This window comes from Siphateles boraxobius, unplaced genomic scaffold (genome assembly GCF_051911475.1).
Source record: "Siphateles boraxobius isolate OS27281-9 unplaced genomic scaffold, OSU_SipBor_1 77, whole genome shotgun sequence".
NCBI lineage: Eukaryota > Metazoa > Chordata > Actinopteri > Cypriniformes > Leuciscidae > Siphateles > Siphateles boraxobius.
In genome coordinates this window covers 10914240-10936350 of record NW_027509205.1, presented here as the reverse complement: position 1 = coordinate 10936350, position 22111 = coordinate 10914240, and the positions used below count along the sequence as shown (strand labels likewise).

The 22111-nt window shown below is 37.9% G+C and overlaps 2 protein-coding genes across 4 annotated transcripts; both read left to right on the top strand.

The window, feature by feature from the left end:
- The first annotated feature begins 2480 nt into the window (after window positions 1-2480).
- On the top strand, window positions 2481-9565 carry wnt10b (wingless-type MMTV integration site family, member 10b). Its single transcript, XM_077218962.1, has 4 exons — window positions 2481-2904; window positions 4265-4527; window positions 6361-6797; window positions 7554-9565. Exons 1-4 carry the CDS (start codon window positions 2648-2650, stop codon window positions 8043-8045), a joined length of 1449 nt encoding a protein of 482 aa, XP_077075077.1. The 5' UTR covers window positions 2481-2647; the 3' UTR covers window positions 8046-9565.
- Window positions 9566-11844: 2279 nt separating this feature from the next.
- Window positions 11845-19485, top strand: arf3a (ADP-ribosylation factor 3a). Of its 3 annotated transcripts, none has more exons than XM_077218965.1 (5): window positions 11845-11886; window positions 13437-13603; window positions 13791-13901; window positions 15278-15402; window positions 18227-19485. In XM_077218965.1, exons 2-5 carry the CDS (start codon window positions 13456-13458, stop codon window positions 18386-18388), a joined length of 546 nt encoding a protein of 181 aa, XP_077075080.1. In that variant the 5' UTR covers window positions 11845-11886; window positions 13437-13455; the 3' UTR covers window positions 18389-19485. The 3 variants fall into 3 exon arrangements, with proteins under 3 accessions (XP_077075080.1, XP_077075082.1, XP_077075079.1); XM_077218967.1 differs by having other exon boundaries at window positions 11847-11886; window positions 13442-13603; XM_077218964.1 differs by lacking the exon at window positions 11845-11886 and adding an exon at window positions 13286-13341.
- The last annotated feature ends 2626 nt before the right edge of the window (window positions 19486-22111 follow it).

The following is a 22111-nucleotide window of genomic DNA, read 5'->3' as shown; positions in this document are numbered from 1 at the left end:
AATTGGTTACACTGATGGTTACAACTTGTGTTAAAACCCTCCCATCTAATAGGCCATTCTTCGTCGTTTGCGACAACGAATAAATGAAGAAATTGGTACTGATAAATAACACACAACACATCTGAGTTTACAGTGTGACACCACATACGAAATAGTCATGATAAAACTGTTCACCATCTGGACTGCAGACCTCCCTTAATCGCATATGGTCACTAAAGGCACGAATCAAATAGTATTTTGCTGTCAGTTTTGACTCCATACGTTTATATGCTATCTGCACAAAGAATTATGATCAAGTGGCAAATATTAAATCAACGTGTTTTAAGCATATGTGGTGTTTGATGTCGCCATGAAAGAATCTGGGAGAAAGAAAGCGCACTTTTTTCTCTGAGGGATTGAAGTAAATGGCTAACTGAAGGAAGTGCGCTTTTGTTAGTGGTATTTAATGAGGGCTGCTTTTCTGGGCTTAGCCTGCTCTTATACTCTTGAAGGATCTTAAACAGGTTTTCCTGAAACACTCATGCGATACGGCGCAGATTAGCGGCAATCCGGTTAAAGGGACGCCTTTTATACACAAATCAACTTCAAATCACTTTTTAAGCCACTTAGATATACACGCCATGGCAAAATGCTAATGCACTTTTCATTGCCAGAGCTTAAGAAGAGGAATAGAGGTGATTAGCTCCAATACAAGAATTGATCTTCCAGAATAGGAGGTGATTAGCCCAAAACCAAGAACTGTTGTCAGGATTCTGTGTTGGTTAAGGGTGGATTTAACTCAATTTCATGACATTAATCCCGATTCTACTACTGTTAATTGTAATATTAATAAAGATAAGACGCAAGATGCTCCTCTAGGGTCAGTTAAAGAGTTTTTTTCACCTGCTGCGCATAGTGCATAGCTGACCACCAACACGATAATCCCTTAATCTTGTAAACTGCTAATGCCTTAAAAATTCTGGTTTATTCATACATTCAGTGTTCAAGTCTTCTTGTAGGCTATCATATCATGTCTCAACTAGAAAAAAATAAAAACACTGACAGCTTGTATATTGAAGAAACGTATTATGTGCATTATGCATAATTTGTTGGCCCACTATGTAATTGCGCATCCCTTTCAATGAGTCTTGACAAAAACCTCTCCATCATGGTCAGTTATGGGACTAATTATACGCACAAACTCAGACGTGTAGACAAACAAACGAAATAAGTCTATTTTCCAGTAGTGCTCTAGGCTATCTCCGGTAGCAACAGTCAGCAAAGCCTTCTCATTAAGAGTGTCGGGGAAAATGATGAATGTGGGCCTAATTAAAGTGAAACGTCACTAGGGCTGCACGGTGAACTGTTGAACTGATTCGGAGTGGGAGGATGGGCGGACACATGAACGCGCACACGCACCTCTCATTGTTCGAGAAGAGTCGCACGCCTGCCTGCTGCTGCCCTGCTCATTGTAGCCTATATGAATGACTTTTAGTTTAGTTTAGCTTAGCTATAGTTGGCATACATGTTTACGGGGGAGCAAAATGTCTTTTCACAAGTTCTGCAGTAGTGCAGGTCAGATAATAAGCCTACACTGTAAACAAACAGAAATAGACAGCGGACAATATAAAAATAACAGCCTGCAAACGGTAACACTTGACAACGGACAATATCTAGAAGTCTAACAGCGATGCATCGAGTTACACACTAATTAATTTAGGCAACACATCAATTCATGTAATTATACTCGAGTTTGCATAGTTTCAACATGTATTTATCATCAATTCAATTCAAAGTGCAAAGCAACGGAAATTAATGTATTGCTGATTGTCATTTGGCATCAAATTAATGTTAGCCTAGCCTTCAAATGTGAAGCTCCAATTAAAATCTTACATTTAAAAAAAATAAAAATAGCCATAACTGGTTTGACTATTTATTTATTTACCTGTATTATAGGCCTAGTTTTCTATTTAATCAGTTATCGGAACTACCGATGCATAGCATCATTTGGGGGTTCTTCAAAAAAGGCACCCGAGAATGCCATTACAACACTTTAACAGGAAACAACAGTAATCGCAGGTAAAGCAAATTGCATATTATATGTTGTTGGCATAAATTACTTTTTACATAGCAGCCATTTATTTTCAAGTGATCAACAAGGAAACTTGTTAAGCCTATTGCCCAAAACAAAGATGACAATAAATTCGCCGTTTAGATCGTAAAACAATTTTGCATAAATGTAATGGCACAGCTAGCCTAGTAATAATATGCTAATCAAAATTATAATATATTTAATGTTTTTGTTGTGTAAAAAGTAGAAATAAATACAACCAATTAAAAAAAGGCTGTGGTAGCTAATGGATTGGTTGTAAAAAAAAAATGTTTTCAGGCTACCATTGAGAACATGTCTATTGTCAATCACGTGTTGTTCAATGCACTTGATACCAAACAAGATTTAAATTCAATGTTGTCAATATTTGCTCCAATTAGTTGAGGTAGTGTTGGACGATAGGCTGAAAACAATAATTGATTTATTCATAGCCAGATTTATGCTCATTCAGCATGAATAATATTGGTAGAGATCACATCACATGCAGTTTCAGGAAGATGGAGAATTTGACAGGCCTCTCTACTTTTTCATCATGTTTAAAAACAAGCGCCTCAGGCGATGTTTGCCCACCCCGACGGCGCCCCCTCCTCCTCAGTGACATACACGCTCCAGTCCCTAGCTTCATCAAATGCTGCTTGCTCAACTCCGCTCCTCGCACAAACAATTGAAGTCATTTCCAGTTCGCCTATAAAGCGATCCCACAGGTGTTTTAATGTCCCGTCGAGAAAAGCTTTCAGCGCAATGGAGTTACCTCACAGACAGTGTTTGGGACGAGTCCTGATTGTGACTGCTGCGCTTCTGTCACCTGCGTTCACGTAAGTAGAAAGTAGAAAGGTAGATCCCTTTCATGGGGAATCATTTATTTGTTTTGGAAAGCAAGGGATTCAGAAACATGATTATGTACAATAGCCTCAAATTGTCATTTGCATGATAATTAGCTATTATTATTTAATAAAATATTTCAGGTAACATGTAACAGCAGCTAATAGTAGGCTATCTAAAACAAGTAACCTCCTTAGTAAACTACTTATATCTAAAACGAACTAGTATCTATTTTAATGTAACTAAAGTAACACTTTGTTTTACAGTGTCATTGTTACACATTAGCTACATCATGTTTCTAAAGTAATTACTATAAATTATGCATAATTACATGCAACTAATCCCAACCCTAGTAAGTACATGTAGTTAATTAATATTACTTACTAGTGTATTATTACACTGTAACAAGGACACCTTAAAATAAAGTATAACCATAACTTCTATATTAATGTTTCTATTTGTCTTTAATAATATTTTGGTATTTGTTTTTTCAAAGTATATCATTTTCAAGTCAATAAAAGGCTACTTATTTATTTACATAATACTTATTCCTTTGCTACTAGACCATTTAGTCCTCCATTGTTACTGGTAACAAAATACACATGATTGCTTGGCATTGAATAAATTGGAATCTGTAGTTCAGATACTAACTAGAATGTATTCCAACTGTCGTTGGTTACCTGTTTCACTCATTTTAATAGTAACAATTAATTTAGGTTTTCCTACTAATTGAATAAACACAATTCTGGTAATTGTTACCAGAAAGAGTTTTAATTTAACTGTTACTGTTAAACTTTATCTAAGCTCTCTCACTTTTCTCAAAACTGTCAGTGGGCATAATGTATTTATTAACATCAGTGTGTTATGATTTGGATATAATACTTCCCACAAATCTTTTCCATATAGTCATTTTCTCATCAGATTATTCTCAGGCATGCCAAGACACTGATAGAAACCAGGGCGTTTGAATATTCATGGATGTTTTATGTATGCCTCTTGCAAGGTCACAGCCTTGTTTGAGTGTCAGGGCACTAGAGCACAAGTGTTTCCAACTGCTGAATCTCTAGAATTTGTCACTTTTTTCTTTGCCGTATTAAAAATGTTCCAGTAAGCATGTATTGATCATATTATTTGAAATGAATATGGCACTATAAAAACATCCATTCCTTTTACAATATTTTCCTGCGTCTCGCTAATGACTGAATTCATTGTCATAATTTCTTCACATATGTGAGTCATTTAAAAAAGACCACATGTGATGCTAAGTAACACCAGCCTTCTGCAATATTTACTGCATGCGGTGTTAATTCATAATGATATCACTGCTATAAAATTAATTTTCTCCTTTCTCAGGGTACTGGGTAATGACATCCTTGGCCTGAAGGTGGCAGGAGAGCCAGTGCTTACCCCCAACGCAGTGTGTTTACGACTGGCTGGCCTGACCAAAAAACAGATGCGTCTGTGTGTGCGCAGCCCTGATGTCACAGCCTCTGCTCTGCAGGGCATTCAGGTTGCTATTCACGAATGCCAACACCAGCTCAGAGACCAGCGTTGGAACTGCTCCTCCTTGGAGAACCATGGCAAGTTGCCTCATCAGAGTGCCATTCTCAACAGGGGTGAGTGGATGGCAAAAGGGGCATGGGAAGTGCTGAAGTTGAAGTTGTAGAGAGAGCCAATACAGTCATAATCCGGGCATTGAAATGCTACAAATGCCAGAGAGGCAAATATCAGCGTTGAGTCATTGTTTAACGCATTTGCGCCATGGAAAACATCTTTTATGAGATTTTAGATAAAGATTATTATAGATAGTTATATCACCAGCTGGCTCGTGCGCACTTCACTTTCTGAAGGCTCTGTTTACTCTCTTGGCAGCTTTTTTTGCTATGTAAAGGCCCATTCACACTAAGGACCATAACTATAAAGATAAAGTTTTAAAAATCGTTCTAAATTGAATAGTGGGCACATCACAACTATAACTGCACAGAGGAACGATATCATTGGGATCACTTTTCAGAATGATGAAAAATAAACTAAAAACCAGTCAATCAGAATCCATCCACCTTTAAAATTCTTGAAAAACTGCAGCACAGCTTAGTCAGGTTAGAAGCCATTTTGAATTTATTGAGGATGAAAATGAGCCTGTGAGGTATACATGTAGACAGTCTGAAATCGCATACTCTTTTGAGTAGGTACTTATTTTGAAAAAGCAGCTAAAAAAGCATGTTCTCTGCAGTGAAAGTGTGTGTAGTATGAATGTAATCTGCACATACTACATTCACCATGCTGTCATTATCATGTGACCTACCAACGTCAGTTACTGTTCGTCACTTCACTGCCATTTATAAATCCTCTCTGTGGCCTCATGGGGAGAGTAAGGTGTCCATCGCATGCTCGCTTCAGAATCTGGCCGAAGTAGTAGGTCATCCGGGTACTTTTTGCCTCCTCTTTTATTAGCTCTGTAAATTCAGACATACTTCTTTTATCACATTTATTCGCCTACTATATAGTAGGGAAGTATGCTATTTCGGATGCAGCCTTAAGGCGCTCGCCTCAGCTCGCCTCGACTCGACTCGCCTTTGTTTGGTTTTCCACGGCGTAAAAGTTGTACCTGTACCTGTTTTCGGGTACTTTTTTTCGTATCACCTCCGGCGAGGTTCTGAGCGAGCTGAGGCGATACTAAAATGTGACGTGTAAACACGGCAGACTGCTGATTGGTCAGAGAGAATCGTCACTATTCACTCCATCATCATTACACGCGCCAGACAGAGTATCCTGAATAACCCCTCCATTTTCAAATAGTTTGGCCAGAGATTGCGTGATTTTTAAATAGATATAAATTTACCCATGGCAATTCGGAAGAATACGCCGTGTGAGAAACAGCCACATCCCGAGGATCAAAAACAGACACTCGATTTCCTCCATTATCCTGTGTGTGAATAGCGGGTGTGTGTCGCTTTGAAGATTACGTCACGGCAGTTTCCTGCGGCGTCGCTATGACGACCAGGTACTATTGGGGAGGTACTATCTGCAATGGAAAACGGAGCGAAAAGCGAGCCGAGACGAGGCGAGTCGAGTCGAGTTGAGCTGGTACTGGTAATGGAAAAGCGCCATTAGTCTTTACAGTAGCACACACAGTGTGCAGGCTCTAGATCACGTAATTGTCACAATTTACAACTTGTAAAACTCTTTTATGTTTTTTTTTAAAGATGTTTCATCAGCTGAACAATCGATATTTTCTTAAACAAAAGTACAGTCCATTGAACGCACTGTAATTCTATCCCTCACAGCCTCATTTTATTTCCTGTCAAAAATAAAAATTATGCTACCCTGACTAAGGTCTATAAACAGCATGTTCTCGTCCATTAATGTGTACGCTAATATAGTTGTCTTATTGTGTTCTTATTGTCCTTGGTGTGAACGGCCCTTAAAAGTGCTCTCTTTCATCCCAGGTTTCCGAGAAAGCGCCTTCTCGCTGTCGCTGCTGGCTGCAGGTGTTATGCACTCGGTGGCTTCGGCCTGCAGCCTCGGTAAGTTGCGCGGGTGTGGTTGCGAGGCTAAACGTCACCTGGACGATGACAAAATCCGTCTCAAGTTAACCCAGCTCCAACTTCAGACTTTTCAGAGGAGTGGTGCAGGAGAGAACACACCTGAGTTCGGTTCACTCCACGACGGTCTGCCGGTCAATCTACGCTCGTCCCACCCCGTCAGTCTCCTCAAACCCTTACCAGATGAGGTCACAACGTTACAGGACACCTGGGAGTGGGGAGGCTGTAGTCACGATGTTCGTGTTGGCGTACGGTTCTCTAGGGATTGGTTGGATTCCAGAGGATCTCCTCGTGATATACACGCTCGTATGCGGATTCATAATAATAGAGTGGGCAGACAGGTGTGGTTTTATATTTTCAAATCTAATAATCATTTCTAATAATCGGTATTGCATTATATGGTCTTTCAAATAATGACAACTGTGTCCTAAACGGGTGTGAAATAATAAATAGATTTTTTTCCCCATGTATATTGGAGTTTTGGGTTGGGATTGTGGGTCAATGACACTGATTTTTAATCTATCAATTTATCCAAAAACACATGCAAGTGCAATTTATACATCCAGTGTATTGAATACACCTAATACATGCATATTTCTAATTTAATTTCTGAATTTAAATTTGTTAACTTTTTTGGAGGGACATTAAGTAAAAAATGTTCGCCAAAAACATAATTATATGTATGAATTAATAATTTAATAATATTTGTTACAAAAAAAATCCATTCAATTACATTTAAAAAAATTTGAAAGTAATGATTTAACTGTACACATATATTCAAGATGTAAGAAACAAATTTTTATGGTTGCACTAGACTTTTAGAGTAATTACATCTTTCAATAAAAATATAAAAAACAACGTGGGTAAATTTTTAAGAACTTGGTGCATGTGTCACTAGATTTTTAATAGATAGATAGATAGATAGATAGATAGATAGATAAATAGATAGATAGATAGATAGATAGATAGATAGATAGATAGATAGATAGATAGATAGATAGATAGATAGATAGATAGATAGATATATAGATAGGTGTTTACTAACTTTAAAATACACATCTGCTATATTATTTTTATTATGTCTTTGACCTTAACAGGTAGTTTCTGACAACATGAGAAGAAAGTGCAAGTGCCATGGCACATCAGGCAGCTGCCAGTTCAAGACTTGCTGGTATGTTTCTCCTGAATTCCGGTTGGTGGGGTCACTGCTACGGGAGAAATTTATGACTGCCATCTTCATAAACTCTCAGAACAAGAACAACGGGGTATTCAACTCTCGAACTGGAGTGAGCACCGGCTCAGATCAGCTCAGAGGCGGGCGACGCAGCATCTCGCGTGAGTTAGTGTTCTTCGAGAAGTCCCCTGACTTCTGCGACCACGAGCCCGAGGTGGATTCGCTGGGCACGCAGGGTCGCATCTGCAACAAGAGCAGCCCCAGCATGGACGGCTGCGGGTCGCTGTGCTGCGGCCGCGGACACAACATCCTCAGACAGGCACGCAGTGAACGATGTCACTGTCGCTTCCACTGGTGCTGCTACGTGCTCTGTGAGGAGTGCAAAGTTTCGGAGTGGGTTAATGTGTGCAAGTGAATCTCCATTTCCTCGTTTTTGGACCGGGAGGCAGCAACCTGTACCCTTCCATACCGAATGTGATTGCCTGTGTGTTTTGCTCTCCCACGTTGTGTCTGTTTATCCATTTCTCTCCTTCTTTTAACCTCCATCATCTGGGATCCATTTGCGTTGTGTTGCTGTTGTTATTCTCAAAATGCCAAGTCAGAGATTGAGGAGGAGTTGACTCATGTCATTTGTCTTTTTTTCCTCACTTGGAATCTTCAGTCTCCAGAACCATACAAAAGGCCCAAACGCCATCTGCACTCCTCCAAATAACTAGGCACAACAGCTGGAACAAATTATTCCTGCAAAATATAGGCACTGCTACGATCTACCTTTTTTTTTTCTTCAAAAGTGCACTTAATGTATATTCCCTTCTTTGGCAAAATGTTTGAGAAGTTTATGTTGTAATCATTTACAATGGTGAAAAACCATCTGTGCTGGGTTGAGGTTTCGAAACACTGTATCTTGCAGCATTATGATCTTTGCCCACGTTGACCATGAGGAATCAATGGCTGTGATAATTGAATGGAACATTTCAGTGCCATTTCATAAGATGTTATAGAGAAACATTCCCAAGTCTGGAGCAAATCTTGGCCATGGACAGAGAATGTGCCTTGCGTAGGGGTCTGAGTTTGGTTGGTTTTTATGAAAACCAGGACAATTGTGATGCTGTGTAACCCTATAACCTTTAATAGAGACAGACCAATCAGAAACGGAGATGGATAGAGTGAAGGAACGCCTGGAAAACACTTGTGCCTCCCGTGGATTTTTTGCAGCTGATTAAAAACAGTCACATCTCATCTCATACTGCTGAACAATATTGGATGCCAGATGCCTTTAGAGTATGAATGTCTTCCATTCTTGCATCAAAGTCCTGTGTTAAGCTGTATTTAAACAGTTGCCATTACAATCTTATTACAGTGAAATTGATGTATACAGTCTTAAAACGATGCTTAGGAAATCAAGTTAATTATATGGATAAATTAACTTTCATATATTGCCGCCTTTTGCATTTTTAAGGAGACTGTAGAGAATTTATTGTTGTATTATGTTAAGAAAGCCTAAATTTTAATGTTAAGAAACCTTTCTTGGTTTATTGTGTGTGTATAATCACACTGGTTTTAGAACCATAAAAGACCCTCTAGAACAGAAGAGGGGTCGTATATCATCGTTTTAGAAATAATTCTTCTCTTCTGGAGATATTTTTTAACTGAATCTGACCTCTCATAATGGACAACAGGTATAGGCTTTCATAAGAGTTCTATAAGCAGATTAAGGCATGAACCTGTCTTACAGGGATCAGCTGTCCAAAGTTGTGCCATGTGCTGCTGAGTACTGTTTGTCCTTGTCTGTGAATCTGCATCTGCAGCCGTCAAGAGACTGGACCACTGATTTCCTAACTAAACACAGGCCCACTTCTGATGTCTACACTCTGTCTGAGTTCTTTGATTGCACAACAATCACAAACATCTTAGGAATAAATGAGTTTTTCTGAATGTTTCCTCACGAGACTCTGTTATGAGGATGCGCTGTGGCGGCTGGCGATTGAGTGAAGTGACCACCTACGGTCTGCTGGCTTTATCGAATTCGCTTCTTGCGGTATTTCCTCTGGCAATAAATGATGGGAGAGAAAGAGAACTGGAGAAAGAGTGGTGTGGAATGATAAAGCACTCGATATATCTGGTTTGTATTTCTCTATTCCTTTATCATTTCACCCTGGAGCTGCTGCAGGAGGGAATTTCCTGTCGCTGTTTCTCCCATGTGTGAGACAGAGAAATTGGACAGCCATAGACGACCAAACACCTCCCCCTATAATGCAGTGCAGCCAATCACACATACAAAGCAACTTACTGACAGCATCAAGAATAATGACAACCAGACTGCCACAGTTAAGACAAAAGGGCATTGAACTAATATTGGGTCATATGAAATATTTCAGTTAGTTATACGTATAAGTAGATAGATAGATAGATAGATAGATGGAAATATGTGTATATATTCTTGGGTACATCAAAAGAGAAGGAAAAGGGAAAAACAGCTGGAAACATCTGCTTCTGGGCTCCTTGTCCAGCTACCCCTTCCATTTTTGATGTGGGATAGAGAGAAAAAGAGAAAGGGAAAGAAAAAACAAGGAGCCAGTTACCCAGAACATCAAAGGCGTTGCCTAAATGTGCAAGCCCTCATTAGTTCTGCAAGCCTAACCAACCCGACTTATGATTGTGTTTGCTGGGATGCACTTTGGCAAACACTTCAGAGGAGAGGCTCCTTTAAATTATAACCAACCCCCCCCCCCACACACACACACCCCAGCCCAGCTTTCCTTCTCCCACCCCTACCCACTGTAGCCTCTTTTGCCCATCCCATAACCCCCAAAACTCCCAGTGCACACGAACACAGCACCCCCCCCCCCCCCCCCCCCCATACAGCACTCCACCCTATAATCTGGTTTGCAGCTGCAAGCATCTGCTCCACTCCCTCTCTCTTTTCCTAACCACTGAATTGATAAACACATCGATCATAAACCCACTGACACACGGTGGACCAAGTTTCCTTTTCATCTGGACTAGGTCTGGGCTGGCACTGTGTGCACAATTACTGTTAAAAAATATATATGAGGAGACATTTTAAACACATTTATTGATGTACAAGAAGCACAACGCAGTGCCAAGTCCTGTAATAATTAGACCCATTACAATTTTTGCATGTCATGAAGCTGTGTGTATTTCTTGTAGTATTATATGATCTTTACTCTATAACGAGTGATATTTTGCTTAATTTCTGATAATCTGGCATGTAACCTCTAGTAACTACTGAGTTGGCAGCCTGAGGAAATCAGTTACTGCCAAGTTCTGTAATTTGGCAGCATCTAGTAGGTTACTTATTCATTAGGTTCAGTCATAGCTGAATTATTAATCACAATATGGAAATGTGCTTCCAAACATTTGCAGCAACAAATCCTTCAGTTGTAAATTATCACATAATACACATTTCTGGAGGAAACATTATCAAAATGTACTAGTTCACAGATGTGTTTTTTTTTTATACATGAGAAAAAACAACTTTACCAGCCAACTTAACTGGATAGACAACATTTCCACTGTAAAATAATTTAGAGGTCATCAGAATGTTCGTAACTCACATGTACAATTTAATTTGATTATAGTTTTTTTGTATCAAACTTATGACATTAGCCTACATTCATTTACTAAAACCACCTATCCTTAAACCAACTCAATGCTTGAGATATATATTATTAAACTTAACAAAAAAAGAAATAGCATCTTCCATAGGAACAATAGATTTAACAAAAATTACTTACACCTCTTTTTATTTATAAAGTTTCACAACCGTGTCCTCTTTACTGGTATATATTTATAAATATTTGTAAAACAAAATCATAACATTCAAATGCTTTCATCCTGCAGGTCCATGATCTTCTTTAAAATGTAATTTTCCTGTTTAAGAAAACACGGCACTGAACATGTTAGTGAACTCTGGAGTTTTGTAATCACATTTTAATGAAATGTGCTTATATTTTGTCACAAGCATTGGCTATATCAACAAATTATATAAAAAGTTTTGGTAATTTTCTAAACTTATAGGTAAATACTTAATAATTTTCCTCTGTTCATATGTAGAGATCTTACATCCTCGTTCATATACAGCTCTTGCATGAGTTTCATTGACATTTTGAATGCACATACCAGGATGCGCCTCAATGATATCGCGAGATATCATCTAACATACTCTTGCTCATTCCGCTGATATCGCGAGACTGGAGTGACTTGCGTGAAATTATCCGGTGTCGGTCTCCGAGGTGAGTAGGGATGCTGGAAAACGTAAAAAAAATAGGCTATAATTTCGTTTAAATTACGGTAGAAATTCATGGCGAAATGGTATATGTTACATTTAATTTACATTAAATACCTGAGTAATTTATGATTTGTCAATACGCAGGCCGGCTTTTGCTGCTATAGTATTTCTACGTCGTGACAAAAATAAAAGATGTTTAAACAGTAGGCTATTGGCTATCACTGCCTGATGTGACATGCGCCGGTTTACCATAAGAAGGCATTTCTGTTTTGTAAATGATACAATGGAATTTGAGCTTCTTTTGCGTAGCCTAGCCTATTCATCAGCAGCCCACATATGTAGGCTGACATTAGAAATCAATTCTCATATCAAGGTTTTTCTGATTTTAAATAATTGTTTCCATTTGTGTCCATTGTGTTAAAACATATCTGATTCCGAAACCTGAATGTGAACTGATCTGGGCTTCAGTAGTTCTGTTGGATTTAAATTGTGATACAAATCACCAGTCTTAGATTTTCTGGCATTTAAATACTCCACAAAAAATATGGATGTCATCACCATTTTATTGAGGATGAGAAACCTCTCCCCCTTACATACACAGTAATGAATTGGTCCATGGTGCATCTCAATCTGTCAAGCAGTACCTAAAATAAAATAATACTATGTTAGTTGTTGAAATATAGGCGTTTCAAATTGGATATTTTAAAAACCGATGATGCCGAACTGGACTAGGGACATAGTCTTGTATTTTATTTTTACTTTTTTACGTGTAGCCTATATATTGTCCTGGACTCTATTTATTTAAAATTTATTTATTTACATTTATTTAATCAGTGCATGATGACAGTTATGAGTCACCTGAGATGAATTTGCAGATTAGTGCTCTCACTGTAAGGCTAGTTCAAGATGATCTTACATTAACTTGACATCACTGATATGTTCGTGTGCTCTGGTTCTGTTTTTTTAAGGATTACATTTTGGTGCAGGCTCTAGTAACAGCTATATTTTCCCAAATAGAAAGTATGCTTTATTAGTCAAGGGTGATTCCGAGCATGGGTTACCAAACTTGGCCTTCACATGACGTCATGCCATATTTTCATCTGTATTGCTATGCTAAAGGATTCACTCTAAAACATGTCAAAATGAAAAATGTCGAAATTTTCTCTCCTGATATGTGGTGCTCTCTGTGAAAGACATATGTTATTTTATGATTTTGTCCTGCCATAGTTAAAGATCATAAATGGCAGAGGGGTTTCTAGAAGAGTATACAGTATAAGAGGAACATTGTGATAAGGGTCAACAACGTGTACTAATGTTTAGATAAAGTTAAGAGAATTCAGTGTAGTAGTAAGTGCTCTTTTTTTTAAAATATATTTTCATTTTCTTGACAATAAACAAGCCAGAATGAGAACATGAAAACACGAATTAAAATCAACTCCCTACCAATCCCTCCCTCCCAGTATGTGCACTTTTTGAAAGCGCCTAGCCTTTAACTGGAGGCAAGACAGTTGTCATTTAAGAAAACTGACCCAAGATTTTGTCTTTTTATATAAGTAAAGGCTATCCAGCTACGATGGGGAACATTTTTGGTAACCTTTTGAAGAGCCTCATTGGGAAAAAGGAGATGCGGATTTTGATGGTTGGTCTGGATGCAGCTGGGAAGACCACAATCCTGTACAAACTGAAGCTGGGAGAGATAGTGACTACCATTCCTACTATTGGTGAAGCACATTTTCAGACTTAAAATGTTTAATCGCTTAATTATCATCGTATCATTTTCCTCTTACACAGAGACAAAGTCTATGTGAAGTTATAGACAATGTCTACTCTACTCGTAAAAATGGAGGTCATGTTTTACGAATCTTGCCAGCTTGTAATTTGTATCCCATTGTGCTGCTTTGTTACTAGGTTTTAACGTAGAGACTGTCGAGTACAAAAATATCAGTTTTACAGTCTGGGATGTTGGTGGCCAGGACAAAATCCGACCTCTGTGGCGTCACTACTTCCAGAACACACAAGGTGAGAAGAGGACTCGAACACACACACTCGCACACACACTAAACACACAAATGATTTTAAATAAACAGCCAACACACCTTGCAAATCATGAATCATGGATGTGACATAAACTAAAGCCTAAAAAGTCTACGGTCAGTAAGACTTTTTTTAATACTCATCAAGGCTGCATTTATTTGATCAAATATACAGTAAAATGATCCATCAGATATTATTCTAATACTCTGATTTGCTCAAGAAACATTTCTTATTATTATCAATGTTGAAAACAGTTAATATACTGCTTAATATTTCTGTTGGAACTGTGATAAATGTTTTTCAGGATTCTTTGATGAATAGAACTTTCTAAAGAACAGCATTTATTAGAAATAGAAATAATTTGTAACATTATAAACAGTCACTACCTCCATTTCATCTCTACTTAAATATCCACTATAACGTGAAAATAATTATTGGCTGTATCAAATCTCAATAGCAGTGCACCCCCAGGTTCCTTCAGGTTGTGCAATTTGTTGTTTAGTGACAGTTGAGTATTGTTCCTTTTAGTCCACATATCTCAACTAAATCACAAGTAATTTATCAGAAAAATATCCATATTTAAACCTTTATAAACTATACTCACTGGCTTCCGGCAACGGTCGCATGCGTGATCATGAGAGAGTTGAGTTCCGGCGGAAGGATGACCTCTGCTCTGAAACCTGTGACGTAGACATAGTGTAAGCTTAGGTGAGAATTGACAAATGCAGAATCACAGAGGATAGAGCTAAACAAAACGCGGTCATGAATTGGAAGTCTAAAACAAGAAGTTTTAAAGAAAAATGTTTTAGGATTTCGATATAAGAGAAGAGGAGCTACGTATAGCAAGAAGAAGAAGAAGAAGAAGAGGAGCTATGTCATACGTCGGGTCAGAGGTCACCCTTCCACCAGATCTCAACTCTTTCATGATTATAGTTTTAAATATGGATGTTTTTTCTTACAAAAACCCATCACTTCACTCCGGAAGGCGTGTATTAACCCACAGGAGTTTTTTTATGGATAGATGTGCTTTTTGGAGCTTCAAAAATTCGGGCACTATTCAATACCATTACAAAGCTGGTAAGAACCAGGATATTATTTAATATGACTCCGATTGTGTTCGGCTGAAAGTAAAAATTCATATACACCTAGGATGGCTTGAGGGTGAGAATTCTCATTTTTGGGTGACTATTCCTTTAACTGTCACTTTTGATCAATTTAATGGATCCCTGCTGAATAAAAGTATTCATTTGATTTGTAAAAATTGTACATGCATCAATAGAGGAAGGAAATACATTGTCTGAATAAATTTGGCATTTATATTAGTACCCACATTTCACATAATTTCCCGTTGTATTTTGAAGGTCTGATCTTCGTAGTGGATAGCAATGACCGTGAGCGAGTGAATGAAGCCAGAGAAGAGCTGATGAGGATGCTGGCTGAGGATGAACTGAGAGACGCTGTACTCCTCATCTTTGCCAACAAGCAGGCAAGAGCTTCCCTATGCTTCTGCTGTGTTCATCAAATCAGAGACAATTTATTTGCATCTACCAATATAACTTTCAAAGCAGCCCTAGTCAGTTTCTATAACCTACGTTGTTGACAGTGGAAACCCATTGAATTATTTGATGATGTCCCTGCTGTTACAGTAGGTGTGGTTGCAGCTCATTAGTGGACTGGTAGTTACAGTTATTATATTATTGAAGAAAACGTCGTATGATGCTGAGCAGTGATCAACATTTGTAAGATAGAAAATGTTCCTCAGTCTAGTTCCTCAGCGTGCCTGTGTGTCTTCCAGATGGCAGAGGTGAAAACAGACTATTTTTGGGCTGGATGAGCTCTCTGATGATTTGCAGAGCTCATTGCCGGTAGTGGCTGTTGAGGTCTGCCGCTGATATGTTGAGCAGTTTTGAAGGTCTCTTTGATCTGATCATGTGCAGCTGGTGTATCATAGGCCCCGTTCACACTGCAGTCAAAAGTGGCCCAAATCTGATTTTTTTGGGGTCAAGTGACCAGGTCAGACTTCTTCAGAGGTAGTGTGAACACTCAAATCTAGCCCAGATCTGATTTTTTCAAATCAGATTTAGACCACATACATATGTGGTCCTGAATCAGACCCAGATCTGATTTTTTTCAATGCGGCCGCAGTGTGAACAATCAAGGCGGATTTGATGCGACTTTCACGCCAATCTACGTCGACATTTGTCACAATTATGCGCCGGCGAAGCCCTAGACACAACAAACACAGACAGTAGCCTAACATTAAAAACTTGACTAGATATGGAGAACAGCGATGAAGCGATTCAATGAGAGTGAGGTGTTAGATCTAAGTAGTATATGGGGAGATACTTCAATTCAAGCTAGAAGGACCTACCGTAACCGCTCCGTTTTTGAAAAAATTGCACACGAAATGGAAGAACGGGGACACAGGAGAACAGCGTCTCAGTGAAACTATTCACGTCATATTCCCACCACTCCTGGCTTCGTCTATGCATCCACACAGATCTCTGTAGTGAATTTGCAACCATAAACCCGCAAAAGTTTCCATTACACAAACATTATGAAATAAATGCGAATATGCTTACTTCCTCCATAACCTCCCGAACTTTAGTGCAACCGCGTGCTGCGTCTGATGTCATTGTTATTGTTCTTCTGCGCATGCCGGTTAGTTTGAAACCTCAAACAGTTCACACTGCAATCAGATATAGGTCACATTTTAAAAGGTAATGTGAACAGCCAATCAAAAAATCGGATCTGAGCCAAAAATCAGAATTGAGCATTAGGACTTGCGGTGTGAACGGGGCCATAGTGTGATGCAGTAGGACACGATGCTCCCCAACACTAATTCTGTAAAAGACCTCTAGAGAAATGTAGGCTTTTCGGTGTGTGCAGGAGCTATAGACACATCCAGGAAAATGAGTTGAGGAACTATGGGAAATCCTCATTGATATGGATGCTGAGAAACTTAAAGCTGTTTTCCTGTATGCTTACTTGTTATATAACTAAGAGAGATAGTCAGACTGTCTGAGGTAGGAATACTGATATTACATTATTTGAGAGCTATTATGAAGGTTCCTTTAAGAGATGCACAATATGTCAGTACAAAATATGCATGCTCATTTCCTCTATTGTTACACTTAGGCCTGGTTTCACAGACAGGGCTTATATTAAGATATGATTAGGCCTTAGTTAAATTAGGACATTTAAGTAGCTTTTATAAATGTACCTTAGAAAAAAAACATTACTGGCTGTGCATCTTGAGACAAAACAATGGCACTGACATATTTTATTTAGGATATGTCAGTAAAAATTGCTTTCAGTTGACATTCAGTTTAGTCTGGGACTAGCTTAATCCTAATCACCTAATGCTCACATAATGCTACTATTTAATTTTTTTTTTATTTTAAACAGTTAAATGGAATCTTTAGCTAAACTAAAAAAAATAATTTCCATTTTTCAGACTGCACATTATAATGTTGTGATGCCTAAAATAAGTGTTTAAAACTGAAATTAGTGTTTAATTAAAATGTTTGTATTTTATTTGTAAGATGTATAGTTAATTTACTTTAAATTATTAATGTGTTTTTTTGTTTTGTTTTATAATTTTAAATGTAGAATTTATTTAGACATAATAATATAGAATTTTTTATTTCCACCATAGTATGAAAATAATTATCAACTATGTTGGCCAGCACATCCATAGTTCCTTTGTGATTCATTATAATTTCCTTTATATTTATTATTTTAATTTTAAATGAGAAAATTATTTAGACAAACCAGTATAGAATTTAATAGAAGTCAGTATGAAATGAACCGTATCTATTTTGCGAATGCATGTTATAGATTTTATTGTGAATGATTCATCCATCCATTTATATATTTCATTTTTAATTTTCTTGTAATGTTTAATCAAAATGTCATAACTAGATCTTCTGATGAAAAAGACTTCTCTGTGGTGACATATGCCGGACTTCTCCAAACATTTAGTCCGCTTAAACCCCGCCCTTTTCTTACAATCAACTGCGAGCTCACAATCATTTTTGAGTGCGACGGCCGAAATCCAATCAACGACCAGTGGATAGAACCAAGTCTCCTCCTCACATTCTCTCTTTTTCTGATAGTCCAGGCCATTACACTTGTCATAATGCGGAAGAAAAAATCAGTCGCTTTCTCCATCTCTCCATCTCTACTTTAATATCCACCATATTGTTCCTTATAGTCCACATAAGGAACTAAATCACAACTAAACTATCTATGTAGGCTTTATACATAGTAAGATATGTAGTTGTGTATTTTTCTTTCTCACTCTACAGGATCTGCCAAATGCAATGAATGCTGCAGAAATCACAGATAAGCTGGGTCTCCACTCCCTGCGCCATCGTAACTGGTACATCCAGGCCACTTGTGCCACCAGCGGAGACGGCCTATATGAGGGTCTGGACTGGCTGGCCAACCAGCTCAAGAACAAGAAATGAGGCAGGCTGGATCCAAGTGGAACCGGTGGGAAAGGAGTCACCGGAGTGACAGCTCATCAGGGAGCACCAGTGGTTTCAAAGATTCTTTCATTCTGTTTACAAGTTATGACCAATGGGAGTCGAGTCATCTCAGACAGTGTAACCCCTCGCTACGACCCACCTAACAGATCCGTGAGATGATTAGGGTAGCACTAGCACCCATGATTCATATTCATTTTTACAAGTGAAGATGTTTTACTATTCTTTATGTGATTTAAACATCTCAGTTTCTTGTGTCTAATGTACAATGTAAATGTATAAAAGACAGGGAGTGAATGAAAAGCTTTTACTTATATACTTCTATGGAATATGGAGGTATCGCTTAAATGCAGGTCATTTAAACTATATTAACTGTACTGATAGATGAGAAACCTGTTGATTCAGTTTCCTGAAATATTTCAATAAAATCAAGTGAAATAATACTCTGAAAACAGTTGAGAAACATGTTGTGATGTTTGCTATAGTGTTGTTGTTTTGCTACTGAAAATGAAATAGAAATGCATTGTGATTTATTATTAGCATATCAGCCAGACTTCATGACTGTCAGTCTTACACAGGGGTGACGATTGTATGTATCCACACAATATAGCCAGTGTCTCTGCACAGGTTGCTGAGCAAGCTTTGGTTTGTAAATAGATACAGGAGCCGACTGTGGATCTCTTCTTTCGGCATGCGTATTTAATAGCATAGTGTTCCATGTACAAGAACTATTTTTTGTGTGTAGCTGTTTCTTTCTGTTCTGTTGTGTAGCTAAATGCATGTGTCTCACCAACTATATCCGCTGCTATTACATGTTCGTCTGTGTCGTGCTGTGTACGTGTAGACATGCTCATTGAATGTGTCATCACTTGTGTTGCATTTATGTTATTGACTTTTTGCTAGTGTTGCATGGGCAAATCTGAGGAGAAGAACAGGGGTAAATCTCTATAGCCATGTGACTGGTGTAGCTGATTTAAAAGCATTTGGTAACTTCAAACTCAAAAATGGTTGTTTGTGTACGCTCATGAATGACTAAGTGTTTATATATTGCACGCTTAATAAAGTATGCATTTAGATAATTTAATGTGAATATCTATTATATCTTGTAAAATGTGTCCAGTGTCTGTAATTTTGTTTTTATGTTCCTTGCATTGAGATACGGTGCATTCTGCAAGCATTCAAATCAAATTCTAAATCAATTTAAATAGTTTTCCCAATTTTGCATCTGCACACAAAATCATTTTCCGTTATCCATATTACTTTTATCCGTATATGCATCTAGCTCCCCAACCAGTGTTACTACTGTTAACTAAAACTATTAAAAATCATTTTCATTAATTTCAATAAAGCTGAAATAAAATAAGATATAAATAATAAATAAAAACAAAAACATTTGTATTGCTTTGGCACAATATTCACAAGCAATCAGTCCAAAGCTCTTACTAATATCACAACAGATCATCAAAAGTGCAGGGGTTTTTTTTTTTCAAACATTTCAGCATAATTTCAATTGCGTTAGTACACAACACAAAATCACAAAGTATCCTTTTCATTACACAAAATAAATGTTTTATATATAGATGTTTCATTCACAGTAACTGCCCTTCATAAAGCCTTTACTGTCAAAATTTGATTTGCATCTCATTCAGTTTTATACATTAGTCTATAGGCTATATTATCCAAATTAACTTAATGGTTGATGTATCATTTGGTACACCTATAGTTTGTACAGTATAAAAATCATTATGTCTATGGAAAGTCCCCATAAAACAGGAAAACACAACGTGTGTGTGAGCTTGCGTGTGTGTGTGTGTGCGCGTGTGTGTGTGTGCGTGTGCTCGCGTGCGCGTGCGTGCGCATGAGAGAGAGAGAGATTTGCAATTTGTGGACTATAGCATTAGATTGATCAGAGATACATCAGAAGAAGGGAGACAAATGGCATCAAATACAGTATTTTACATTACAGTATTTATTACAGTATGCCTCATGCATACACAAAACCTCATGGCTATGTCATAGACCTTTTGATAACACACTAGATAGATACAAACAGTATGGATTCAGTTACAATGTAAGCTAATAAGTTAGGTAATGTAAATGTATCTTTAAAAATAAGTTTTGAAAGAATGACTAGCTGTGTTACATGTGTGATCAGTTTGGATTTTTGAAAGTGTTTTGAGAATGTACACCTTTACATTTATTCATTCACCTTCCTTGCGAAAATAGTACAAAAGTGTTTTCCAGTTATCACTCTCCAAAATGAATCATTTTACAATATGGTGGAATATATTGTAAAATATGGTGGAATATATTGTAAAATATGGTGGAATATATTGTAAAATATGGTGGAATAATTAAATATATATATAAATATATATCATACATCAATTTGCAGTTTGTGAAATTTTCACTCTAATCTCAACACAGTCCGCAATCCCATTCAATATTATTTTAGTATTATCTTTATCTATATTATACTATTTATTAATGTTTTGAATTAGTTTTTATTGTCATATTTTTAGTTATCATTTTAATTTTAGTTTAAGTCATTTTTATGTGCTTTTATCATTTTTATTCGTTTTTGCTTTTTTATCTATTTACTTAAATTTTTTATTTTAACTTATTTTTTTTAGTTTTAGTTAACAACAACACTGATCCCATTTAATTAAAATTAAAGTCAGAAGTGTTTGAGTTAATATGACAGGTGCTAGAGTACAAATTATAGCCTATGAGGAAAAAACTTACATAATACAACAAAACCACTCAAAGTCTTTATAACCAAAATGAACCCACATGGCTGACGAAGTTCATCTACTATAATTGCTTCCATTCTAGGATCTTTTTTTCTTCTTCCAGAATTCAGTTTAGACAGACAGTCTCTTCAGTCATTCAGTGGTTTAGTATACAATTATAAAAAAAAAATCTGCATTCTGATAACTTTATCTGACATCACGAATGTGATAAATCTTATCTCTGTGTGGTTTTGGGTTTGTGGAAATTTCACAGAGCGTATTGACAGTGCTTCGTCTGATCTGTGTGAACACTTATGGCTCAGAAAAGCCTAGAAAAAATAAGAAGGGAAGTCTGTTTGTTTAGCAAGATGCCCAGTACCTCACCCCCTTATTCTGTGGCAAATCCCACACACCTCCCTGCCTGCCCTCACAGTGTGTGTCTCCAGGGGCGTGACAGCAGTATGTGGGTCAGGGCTGCTCCCTGGGTTGCCAGCCCCAATGGTCCCCTGCAGGCCGCTCATAATAGCGGCACCATGGCGGGTGCCATAGCTGGGATTCCCTCCCGTAACCGGGGCGCCCTCGCCCAGGGCACAGACTCACTGGCAGCAATGCTGCAATCAATTCATCAATCGTTGATGGGAGCTGCGACCGCTGAAGCCAGGCCAGCCCACTCCTCATCCAGGCCATGGCCACCAGCAATGAGGCTGAGAGGCAGGACTGGAGAAATCAGGAGCTGGATGGCGTACGGATGATTATTTAGGGAGCTGTTGAGTGGTGTGTGTATTCAGTCAAAGCAGACGGCCATAATGAGAGTTGTTTCACTTCGGGCAGGTCCTGAAACAGGTGAAATTAGTACATGGAGTGGCAACTGGCAAGCTTTAACAAGAGCACATACACACGCATGTGAACAATAATGTTACATTTGGATGGAGGCAAGGCTGTAGCAACCATAATCATTAAAGCAAACACATCA